General features: G+C 38.9%; 1 protein-coding gene across 2 annotated transcripts in view; it reads left to right on the top strand.

The window, feature by feature from the left end:
- LOC311220831 (ubiquilin-1-like) overlaps positions 1-12,605 on the top strand; it is a 38,482-nt gene that overhangs the window by 18,694 nt on the left and 7,183 nt on the right. For both annotated transcript variants that reach the window (XM_084304475.1, XM_084304474.1), the window contains exons 2-8: positions 986-1,137; positions 3,437-3,552; positions 4,377-4,639; positions 8,065-8,223; positions 8,852-9,092; positions 9,585-9,727; positions 10,696-10,779. In XM_084304475.1, the coding sequence (XP_084160601.1) occupies positions 986-1,137; positions 3,437-3,552; positions 4,377-4,639; positions 8,065-8,223; positions 8,852-9,092; positions 9,585-9,727; positions 10,696-10,779 (1,158 nt within the window). The remainder of the gene's footprint in view (positions 1-985; positions 1,138-3,436; positions 3,553-4,376; positions 4,640-8,064; positions 8,224-8,851; positions 9,093-9,584; positions 9,728-10,695; positions 10,780-12,605) is intronic.

Here is a 12,605-nt window from a genome sequence, read left to right as displayed (position 1 = left end):
CAAAAAGTATATGAACTGTGTTTTGGAACTAGTAGGCGCGCTCCCCTGCTTGTGGGGTGCCCACTATTGCAATTGCGAGTAAATTACTACTTCACTGAGATCCTCGCCTGAGTCAAGTTATTGGCTATGGAGTGTTTCTAACATCCTTTCAGAAACAGTCTACTGACTAGTCACATTGAATAAAGTGATGTTTTTCTTATCAAGTTATTTCTTAATGTTTTTCTTGAATATTTGCCTTTTCATGTTTTGTGAAATAATTACTTTTTCTATGAGAGTACTTCTCTGCAGAATAGTGAATCTCAGTCAAAATTCAGTTGAAGCATAACCTGGTTATATTCCTGGTTAAGAATGCAGGAAGGGATACAATAGCTTACCAGGTTCCATTGTTTTAATGAGGGTATGATTTTAGCTGTCAGCTTAAATATGTGACTATTCACCGTGCCCTGGGCTGGAAGCACATTTCATGTAGCTGTCATGAGTTGGTGGCTCCACTCTCTCACCCAAAGAAGTAACCTTTGACTGTACAGAAAGGAATACTAGTTCTGATTCATGGAAGGCAGCAATATTACGTTCAAGAAGAAAGGGTACTGTTACTTTTGGTGCTAGCACAAATGTGACAAATTGTATCCTCACTATGCCAGCAACAGATAATATATATTATTCAATATGCCAATAAAACTGTGTTATGGGTATGTGCTTGACTGCTCCACTTAAAGACTTCACTGTGGCTTCAAATTTTTGTTATTGCCATCTATATAGTTAGTACTGCAGATATGAAACACTTGGCTTCCTTTGTACAGAAAAAGAATGACTTGATTTCTCTTTTGGACAAAAAAAAAAAGCTGAGAACTTACTGAATTATTTCTAGGTTGTGTAAAGCAGAACATATAGCACAAGTGGATTAGTATAATAAATGTGAGCAACAGTTCTGTGAATTATTAAAAATGTGATAGTTCAGTATTCAATATAATTTATTTTTTTTTAGTTCAAGGAAGAAATTTCTAAGCGTTTCAAGTCCCACACTGATCAACTTGTTCTGATATTTGCTGGAAAAATTTTAAAAGATCAAGATACTTTGATTCAGCATGGAATTCATGATGGACTCACTGTTCACCTGGTCATCAAAACACAAAACAGGTAACCTGAATTACGAGCGGTCTATTTACCTCTAAGAAATTAAAAATGTTCTTAATTATTGGTGTAATTGCTTTCTTTTGGACAAACCTAGATTTGACTACAGTACATTCAAAAGCAGTACAAATACTCTTGTTATGGAACAAGAGAGGCAACTCAAATTCTGTAAGGTTGTGGGGATAAGGCTAAGGATTCCTAAAACAAGATAAGGATTGAGGAAACAATTCATTGGCAGGCATTCTAGGCACGGGATGAAAAAGTGGTAATACCTGTGGTGATGCCCATCAATTTAATTTTTTGAAAGTCCTGTTCTGAAAAAGTGATGACAGGACAGATGTCTGAGAATCATAGAACGGTTGAGGTTGGAAGGGGCCCTCTGGAGGTCATCTGGTCTAACTCCCATGCTCAAGCAGGGACACCTAGAGCAGGTTGCCCAGAACCATGTCCATGTGGCTTTTGAAGATCTCTAAGCAGGGAGACTAAACCTCTCTGGGCAGCCTGTTTCAGTGCTCAGTCACCTGCGCAGTAAAGAAGTGCTTCTTGATATTGAGACAAAACCTCGTGTATTTCACTTTGTACCTGTTGTTTCTTATCCTGTTGCTGGGCACCACTGAAAAGAGCCTGGCTCTGTCTTCTTCATTTTACCCTCCCTTCATGTATTTATAGATATTGTTCCCCATGAGCTGCTTCTACTCCAGGTTAAACAGTCCCAGCTCTCTCTGCCCTTCCAGTCCCTTGATCAGCTTGGTAGCCTGGACTTTTTCCTGTAACTCTGTCTCTCGTGTGTTGGGGGACCCTGAATTCCATGCACTATTCCAGGTGTGGCCTCACTGGCCTTGAGTAGAGGGGAAGGATCACCTCCCTTGACCTGCTGGCAATGCATCACTTAATATGTCCCAGGATACCATTAGCCTTCTTAGCAGCAAGGGCACATTGCAGACTCGTGTTCAACTTGTCCATCAGAACCCCCAGATCCTTTTCTGGCAGGCTGCTTTCCAGCTGGGTGGTCCCCAAGCATGTGTTGGTGCCTGGGGTTGTTCCTCCACAGGTGCAGGACTTTCAACTTCCCATTGTTAAAACTCCTGAGGTTTGTGTCAGCCTAATTCTCCAGAATGTTTGGTCCCTCTAGATGGCAGCATGACCCTTAGCATATCAGCTGCTCTCTTTGGTTTCGTATCATCCATGAGTTTACTGAGTGCATAGTCTACCCCATGGTCCAGATCATTAATGATGATGTTGAACAGTAACAGTACTGGACCCAGTATTTACCTCTGGGATACACCACTATTTACTGACCTCCAACTAGACAAGGTTCCATTTATAACAACCCGCCGGACCTGGTGATTTGGCCAGTTTTTAACTGACTTTGCTGCCTGTCCATCAACAGCTTCTTTACGAGGATCTTATGGGAGATATTGTCAAAGACCTTCCTGAAGTCCGAGAAGGCAATATCCATTGCTCTTTCCTCATCCTACAGGCTGGTTATTTCATTACAGAAGCTTATCAAGTTGGTCAAGCAGGACTTGACTTCAGTGAATTCATGCTAATTATTCCTGATGATTTTTTTTTTTCTCTTTCATGTGCCTGGAAATGGTTTCCAGGACGAGCTATTCTATCACCTTCCCAGGTATTGAGATGAAGCTGACTGGCCTGTAGTCCATTGGGTCCTCCTCCTTGCCTTTCTTGAAGATAGGAGCAACATTTGCATTCATCTAGTCCTTGGGCACTTCTCCCAATCACCACAAATGATCAAAGATGATTGACAGTAGCCTTGCAATGCCATCTACCAGCTCCCTCAGCACTTATGGATGCATCCCCATGGACTTATGTCCAGTTTGCTCAAGTACTCCCTGACCTGACATTTTTCCACCAACAGTACATCTTCCTTGTTCCTGACCTTTACCCCTGGTTTCTGGGACCTGGGATTCCTGAAGGCCAGTTTTGCTGATATAGACTGATGAGAAAGTATTCAATGCTTCATCCTTTTCCTTGTCTTGTCATTACATTGTTTCTCTATTAAATGGCGTTGTTTATTTTGTGTACTGGGTCTGGCTGGGATGGAGTTAACTTTCTTCATAGCAGTAGTGCTGCTTTGGATTTTTGACCAAAATAGTGTTGATAATGCACCAATTTTACTTATTTTTACTCTTGCTGAACAGTGCTTACATAGTACACGGTATCACTGTCTTCTGTTTCTCACTCTGTCCCGTGTGCCCCCCCTCCCCCCATAGGCTAGGAGTGGACAAGAGGTAGGAATACTTACTTATCCAACTTGTAATTTTTTAACTTCTCTCTCCCTCAGATCACAAGATCACCCAGCTCAACAAACGCATGCTACTGGAAGTACTGCTACTGCATCAATATCAAGCAGTAATACCTCAACATCAACTTCAACAAATAGTAACTCTTTTGGCTTGGGTAAGAATGTTAGGTAACATGGTGGGTATTTTGAGTACCTTGATTTCAGGTAATAATCCTGTTTACGTTTGAATGTAGCTCCAGGGCTTAAATAAATAAATAAATAAATATTACCAGTTACAAAAATTTTTGGTATTGGCTGTAAAAGGTTTCTTACCAATAAGTTATAAGGGGAGTTGTTTCCTTATTTTTTATATACAGAACTTCAGGCTTGTGATGTTTCATCTTCAGGTGCCACTGATGATGTATTCTGATAGTAAAAGTAATTAACTCCTTCTAGTCTCCAGAATAAACAGTTTTCCAGATTTACTATTACCTCCTAAAAATGTGGAACTTCTTTGTGTGCTGAGCTCTGCAAAGGAGAACTTCATTAGTTCTTGGTACATCAGCAAAAAGAACTCTGCTTTTTGTTTAGGATAGGAAGTATGCATCATATTATGAGATCCCTGTTGGTGGTCTGTCCCTTCTTGGTGGTCAGGCTATAAATGATTTATTAAAAATGTATTGGAAAGTGTTGGGAAATAACCCAAGGCCCTGAAACTCAAGTATCCCTTGTATCTTAGCTATAGTAAAGTAGAATAAAAGCTGTTAGACTTGTAACAACTTATATTTCAGGTGAGGTTTGGGTTTTTAGATGTCTTGTTATGTAATGAAGTAACCTCTTTGTGGATGACTCCTTAACATCATTGCAAAGATGGAATTTCCATTGGTTTTCATTATTTTAAAGTGTGGGATATGTTTACATATTTAGAAAGAACCTGGATGTGTTTAGAAGTATACTAGAAACTGAAAGCTATAATTATATTTTTTCCTTCCTCTTAAAGGTGGTCTTGGAAGTTTGGCAAGTCTGAGTAGCCTGGGCTTAAATGCATCAAACTTTTCAGAGCTACAAAGTCAGATGCAACAACAACTGATGTCCAACCCAGAAGTGATGGTTCAGATAATGGAAAATCCATTTGTTCAGAGTATGCTTTCAAGTCCTGACCTGATGAGACAGTTAATTATGGCTAACCCTCAAATGCAGCAACTGATACAGAGAAATCCAGAAATCAGTCATATGCTAAATAATCCAGATATAATGAGACAGGTATGTAGAAAGAACTATTAAGTTCATGACTTTGATTATACTGTAACTGTGAACAAAAGAGCAAAATTGGCTATGCTTAGATGAGTGCTGAAATATCGTTGAAGAATTTAGGCTTGTTAGTGATCTTTTACAAACTTCCTATAGGAAATGTTTTTATTTTTAGTTGCTTGTGTCTGTAATGGGCTGATAACTCAGAAGAATTACAGCATAGTTTTGAAAGATGCTAAAAACCATATAATCATATCTTTTGAGTTTAGAATTGGATGACACTTGAAATCTTCTGTTATTCATCCAACAGTGAGTTTACCAAAAGTAATAATTCTCAAAAAAAAAAAAAAAATAAAAGCTTATTTCCAGTTTATTTAGAAGCAGTTGGGACTACACAGTTAAAAATCACGTAATGTAAGCTATGTCTTATGTGGCAGAGGGCATCGGGAAACAAAATGGAGGATTTTGAAAATAAAGGAATTGATTTTATCAGGTTCATGTTGTGAGAAAAATCTCAATTTTCTTCAGGCAGGATCTTCTGTGAAGCTGTTTTATTCGCGATTGCAATGGCAGGCGTCCTGTCAATCAGGAGCGAATTTTATTAAACAAATCATAACCTTATATTCCCTATTACCCAATGCCTGATCACCTCCCCTCTTTCCTCATTGGCTGAGTACTACAGATTCACAAGCTACTCAATGCTCCTCTATACCATATATGTACAATTTTTCTATTTTTTCAACCCTTTAATTTCTCCTTTCTTATATTTTGACAACTTGTGTTCATTGTTTTACTGTTCTCACGCTGCTCATCCTGTTTTTCTCAACCTTCTACCTTATTTTAGAACAGTGAGGCCTTCTACCATCTGCTTATCTACTTAGCATTTCTCCTTATTCTGACTACACAACTACCTTGGAATACAGAAAAATAATTCTCTACTGCAAAAACACAGCTTATTTTCTCACAATGTTATAAGATGAATGCTGTACCGAAGTTAGAAATGGTAAGAGTATATTGTGCTCAAACAGAGAAGAGAGAAGAACAGGATGGTACATTCAAGTTTTTTTCCCTGCTCTTTTTCAATGCTCTCTGACTCAACTAGCATACTGGTAGCTGTAACAGAAGTTTGACTAAATATCAAATACCACTGACTCCCGCTAAGATGACATCTGGTTTTGGCTTCAATCCTAATTTGAAACAGTTAGAAATTAGTAACTGACATACTGTTAAATGCTGATGTCTCCACTTTAGAATGTGTGCTGGATTTGGCTGGGATAGAGTTAATTTTCTTCATAGTAGCTTGCATGGTGTTATGTTTTGGATTTGTAATGAATTTTTTTAAAGGTAATTAAAGGTGCACAAGTCCATGGGACTTGATGAGATGCATCCATGGGTCCTGAGGGAATTGGCGGATGTAGTTGCTAAGACACTATCCGTCATATGTGAGAAGTTGTGGCAGTCCAATAAATTGGAAGAGGGGAAACCCCCATTTTTAAAAAGGGGGAAAAAAAGGAAGACCCGGGGAACTACAGGCCAGTCAGTCTCACCTCTGTGCCTTGCAAAATCGTGGAGCAGATCCGTATGGAAACTATGCTAAGGCATGTGGAAAGCAGGGAGATGATTGGTAACAGCCAACATGGCTTCACTAAGGGAAGATGGTGCCAGACAAATCTGGTGGCTTCCTACAGTGGAGTTACAGCATTGGTAGATAGGGGAAGAGCAACTGACATTGTCTACCTGGACTTGTGCAAAGCATTTGACACTGTCCCCCATGATATCCTTGTCTCTGAATTGGAGAGACATGGATTTGATGGATGGACCACTTGAAGTGTAAGGAATTGGCTGGATGGTCGCACTCAAACAGTTGTGGTCAGTGGTTCAGTGTCCCGGTGGAGATCAGTAATGAATGGTGTCCCTCAGGGGTCAGTGTTGGGTCTGGCACTGTTTAACATCTTTGGTGACAATGGACAGTGGAATTGAGTGTACCCTTAGCAACTTTGCCGATGACACCAAGCTGTGTGGTGCAGTTGACATTCTGGAGGGAAGGGATGCCATCCAGAGGGACCTTGGCGGGCTTGAGAGGCGGACCTGTGCAAACATCATGGAGTTCAACAAGGCCAAGTGTGAGGTCCTGCATCTGGGCTGGGTCAATACCAAGCACAAATAGAGGTTGGGCAATGAGTGGATTGAGAACAACCCTGCAAAAAAGGACCTGGGGGTGCTGGTGGATGAGAAGCTCAACATGAACTGGCAATGTGTGCTTGTGGGCCCAGAAAGCCAGCCGTATCCTGGGCTGCATCAAAATAAGCGTGGCCATCAAGTTGAGGGAGGTGATTCTCCTCTACTCTGCTCTCGTGAGACCCCACCTGGAGTACTGTGCTCAGCTCTGGGACCTCCAGCACAAGAAGGACATGGAAGTATTAGAATGACTCCAGAGGAGGATCATAAAGATGATCAAGGGGCGAGAACACCTCTCCTACGAAGAAGGGCTGAAGGAGCTGGGGTTGTTCAGCCTGGAGAACAGAAGGCTCCAGGGAGACCTTACAAAAACCTTCCAATACCTAAAGGGGGTCTATAGGAAAGCTGGGGAGGGCTTCTTTGTCAGGGAGTGTAGTGATAGGACAAGAAGTAATGGCTTTAAACTAAAAAAGGGTAGATTTAAATTAGATGTTAGGAAGAAGCTCTTTGCTGTGAGGGTGGATGAGGTATTGGAACAGGTTGCCTAGAGAAGTTGTGGATGCCCCATCACTGGAAGTGTTCACGGCCAGTTTGGATGGGGCTTTGAGATGCCTGGTCTAGTGGGAGGTGTCCCTGCCCACGGCAGGTGGGTTGGAACTAGATCTTAAAGGTCCCTTCCAACCCAAACCATTCTGTGATTCTATGAAAACAGAGCTGATAACACACCAGTGTTTTAGCTGTTGCTGAGCAGCAATTTCACAGAGTCAAGCTCAGTTCTGTTTCTCAAACTACATGTTAGTGAGTAGGCCAGGGGTGCACAAGAAGCTGTGAGGGAAATGCAACCAGGACAGGTGACCCAAACTGGCCAAAGAGATATTCCATACCATATGACATCATGCTCAACTGGGGGGAGTTGGCCGGAGGGGGCTTCTGTTGCTTGGGGTGTGGCATCAGTTGGCTGGTGGTGAGCAATTGCATTGCACGTTACTTCTTTGTTTGTTTTTTCCCTTTGGCTCTGTTTGTTTGTTTTGTTTTTAACTTATTAAATTGTCTTTATCTCAACCCACAAGTTTTTTGTTTGTTTGTTTGTTTTGTTTTGTTTTTTTTTAACTTTTGCACTTCAGATTCTGTTCCCCTCTATCCTGCTGCAGGGGGGAAGTGAGTGAGCAGCTATGTGGTGCTTAGCTGCCTTCCAGGGTTAAAACACAAAAGAATGAATTTTCTTGTATTGATACAAGTTAAATGTTCTACTTCCTTAGACACTAGAACTTGCTAGAAACCCTGCAATGATGCAGGAAATGATGCGAAATCAAGACCGAGCCTTGAGCAACCTCGAAAGTATACCAGGTGGCTACAATGCCTTGCGACGTATGTACACGGATATTCAAGAGCCAATGTTGAATGCAGCACAGGAACAGGTGAGAAATGATTGCAAGGACCATTGAAGGATTTTTATTTTTTTTTTAATGAAAGATGGTAAATAATGTAACTTCTCAAATGTGTACTTGACAAAACTTAATTTCTTGAAGCCACTGCATAGCCTGTTCCTATGCTCTTTAAGCTTGAAAGAACAAAGATTGTTTTTTGTGTTTGAGAAGCTATTTTACCATTAATACATTTTTGTTAAATATTCTAAATTTATTTTTTATTTTTAATTCTTGGAATTATAAAATTCTGAGGTCTATGAAGGGTGTGTTTAGTAACTTGCAACTTAAGGTAGGAAGAAAAAGGCTTAGAAACAAATTTCCAAGTTGGAAACCACTATGCAAGATATAATCTTGCTGTGATCTAAGTACTAGCATAGTAACAATGCTGCTTTTAAAATGAAGTGTGATTAACTTTTTTGCTGGAGTTGATATCTCTTTCTATGTTGGCATTTTTTCAGAATATTTACACTGGCTTATTTTAGGATGGTGAGTATAGTTGATCAAGAGCCATCAACATTTGTTTTCATATGTAATTTTGGAAAGGTAACTTGCTGTTTCTAGCAGTATTACAAGTAGGTGACTTTAATAGTTTATATGTTTGTTTCTCCTTTCTCTGTAGTTTGGAGGTAACCCATTTGCTTCCTTAGTAAGCAATGTATCATCTGGAGGGGACATTCAGCCATCTCGTACAGAAAATAGAGATCCTTTACCAAATCCCTGGGCTCCTCAGTCCAGCTCTCAGAGTTCCACAACTGCCAGCACCAGTGGTGAGAGCAGTGGCGGTAGTAACATTGGAAATAGCACCTCTGCAAGTATGAGACAGAGCTCAGCCATACCAAATTTGGGACCTGGACTAGGAGGTGTGTCTGTTAATGCAATTCTATGTATTTGTACATATTAAGGAGTTTGCTGAAATTATTGCTTTATTAGAGATGTTTTGATTTAAAGTTTGTATTGATATTTATTTTCACAAAACATTTGATTAATGTCAAAGTCTTCTGTAGAAAAGCAAACATGAGAAATAAATGAAGAGTATTAACAATACTCGTGTACTTTTAAGTAGGGAATCTGTAGATGAATGCTATTATTTTTCCTGGATGGAGACAAACAGGAAAACAACTAATAATGTAGATACTTAGTGGAACTGCTTGTTGGATACAGCCTCTGGCTTCAATTTGTTTCTAGGGCAAATGCATCTGCATAAGGAAAACCACACTGAGATGTATTTAATGGGCTAAAGCTCATAAAAAAATAACAGTTGTATCTCGGTTTTAGGCAGTCTAATTCATTTGATTATAGTCAGGATGTTTACTAAATTGACCTTCTGCTTTTTTTTTTTTTTTTTTTTAAAGTTGGTATGTTCAACACACCAGGAATACAGAGTTTGTTACAGCAGATAACAGAAAATCCACAGCTTATGCAAAATATGTTGTCTGCACCCTATATGAGAAGCATGATGCAGTCATTAAGCCAGAATCCTGATCTTGCAGCACAGGTAAATGCTTCTGGTGTAGCAGTGTGTTGTGTGTGTTGAAGCAAAAAAAAAGAAAAAAAAAAAAAAAAAAGTAATTGACTATTTGATACAGTTTTATTTTCACAAGAGTGATAGTGTAAACTTCCCAATGATTACTTGTCTGTTGTGAATGGCCCAGTCAATGCCAAACTAATTGAAATTATTACCTGGTTACCTTTAACAATCTGTTGTACTAAACTTCTTCCATTTGTAGTTGGACATCATGCCAAACACTCTTCTGAAACAGCTTGTAAATTTGTGTATGTTTCATACAGCCCTAAACTTCTGTGGCCTAGCATGAAACCTAGTTATACAAAACAAATGCTTTGATCATAAATTAAGGTTAATAAATAAATACCCACCCTAGCTTGGGAGGACAGAAATGGAGGGAAAGGAGTTGTTGCCATATCTAGTTGTTATTCTGATTTTCGTTTCTCATCTGTGACCCTTGCTCACTATAAAAGTGGTGATACTTACTGCTGTTTTATGAATGGTACTGTATAAGTGCTTTCAAATTTTCCTTAGAGCAGTAAAAGTCAAATCTTGAACTAAGATTAAAAAAAAAAAAATCTCTTTTGTATATTACACACTAGGAAAAATCCCTTGCTTTTTGCAGATGATGTTTACAGGGAAAACATTGTCTGTACTGGGGCCTGACCAGAGAAGCCTTTCCTTGTAGTTTAAATGAGGTTGCTTTGGCAAGGATCTAGCATTCACTTTAAAAATTAAAAAAAAAAAAAAAATCTGATGATTTCAGTTAGTCTTCAGGCTTGTGGTTCATTGTTTCATAACAAGTTTTGACCAAAGAAGTAGTAGGAGATAATGAGATTATTTTCATAGACTATTATCTTGTTCTCTGATTCATGTGTAGTAAATACTTGTCTTAAAATCCACTCTAGTACTTACTCTTTGATCTACTGTTTGAAAAGTTAAATATTTTTGTACTGTAGATGATGTTGAATAATCCTTTATTTGCTGGAAATCCTCAACTTCAGGAACAAATGAGACAACAACTTCATACTTACCTACAACAAGTAAGATGAAATACTACCTGTTGTTAGTAAATGTCTGCAATTCACAAGCAATTTTTGCAGTAAACTGGTGCCTTTCCTTGATTTCACTCAAAGCTAGATTGTTGCATATGGTTCTCCTTAGCTTTAGACACTAAGTTGCATTGTCCCCTGATAATTAAATGCTTGATTTATTTCTTCATCCCTTTCAAGTTAAGTCTGACTTTTTTAGTGGATGATTTTCTGTGATTAGCACAACTACTTTGATCTGCTCTTGTGCCTTTGCTTAAAAAGACGACTTGTTCTTACTGCACACCAACTAGAGAACACTTCTGTTTGCTACATAATTTGTTTTGCTACTAAGGTAAGTCTTACCTGTGCTTTTCTCATGCCTTCTCCATCCTGACCTAAAAATTTTGGGGTAAAAAAGACCTTATGGCATGCCTTGAAAGAGACAAATTGTGAGTTAATTCAAAAGAAGCAGAGTGGGTTCTGAAGATATTTGCCTGTAAAGATTGTCCTACCACCAGCTTCCCCTCTTACATCATTGTGGTTTCAGCCCCAGTATCTGCTTGACGTCAGTTGTCACAGTGTATGTGAGGGCTGTGTCCTCTAAATAAGAGTTAACAACATTTTTAGGAATTGAAAATGTAACTCTGCATGAGTTCCATTATTAGGCAGTCCTTGCAAATCAAAGTAAATGTGTGTTGACAGGATCTTATTGCAGGTAGGCAGTGTTATGAGTAAAATAAATAATAACATAAATTACATTAGCAAGTTCAGTGTTAAGAAGAAACTGTTTATGTTGCTTTAATGACATGAATGGCTGTAGCATTTCATAGTGCTACTGCTTCGTGATCACTCAGTAGTGCCTGAAGAGCTAATATCACATTTATATTTTGAAATATGTGAATAAATGCTGATTAATATATCATGAAGAGGCAGCAGGAATCCTTTCTTTTTGGTAAATCTTTACATCAATATCGCCTTGGGATTTATCTGCACAGCTAGTATTCTTTGGTGTCTTCTCCGTGTTATATCAGATGATCGACAACATTAATAGAGGAAGTAAACTAGAGAACTACCTGTGTGTTCTCAGAATGTTGACAGCATTGCAGCCCATACTTCCCTCACTCATCTGTTTGTATTATATTATGGGATTGGGTGACGGAAGCCATGAAATGTTCCTCTGTATAATTGAAAGCACTTATTGCAATAAAGGTTGCTCAGCACAACTAGGAAAATGCATGTGAGCTACTCAGTCTACTCCTTTTACATGATTTTTAGATAGATTAATAACATTAATAGAGATCCAAATCACTTAAGTGCTCAAAGAATCATTGGGTCATGATTTTCTTTAAAGCAACTCCACATATCAGACAGTAAGTCATGGCTTAACGGTTATTTTCGTGAATAAGGTAACCACAGCAGCTTGCTTCAGTAAACCTAAAGTGTATTCTTCCTTTAAAGGTTTGGATTAACTTTACTAGCTATACATTTATTTATTATCCTCTGACTTTTAGCTATCAGGAAGAGACAGGAAGAATCTGAAAGACAAGTTGTTTAAAAACTCGCTGTGCTCTGGTCTCATTACATACCCATATTTCAGGATGGAATCAGTGTTTGATTTTTGTACCCTATTCTGCTATTCTGTTTTGAGAAAAATTAACATTAATCTGTGCAGTTCATTGTGAATCAAAAAATGTTTTTGCAGCAGAAGGAATTTGGTTTAGTTACTAAGTGAAGGCTGCTGAAATTAATCAGCCTGTCTGGTATTTGAAGCAGGTCTGGCTACTAAGACTGCCTCACTTACGACTGAAACAAATAACTTTTCACTGCAAGTGGCATCT

Source organism: Netta rufina, assembly GCF_964035555.1.
Source record: "Netta rufina genome assembly, chromosome: W".
NCBI lineage: Eukaryota > Metazoa > Chordata > Aves > Anseriformes > Anatidae > Netta > Netta rufina.
This window is presented reverse-complemented; position numbering and strand designations above follow the sequence as displayed.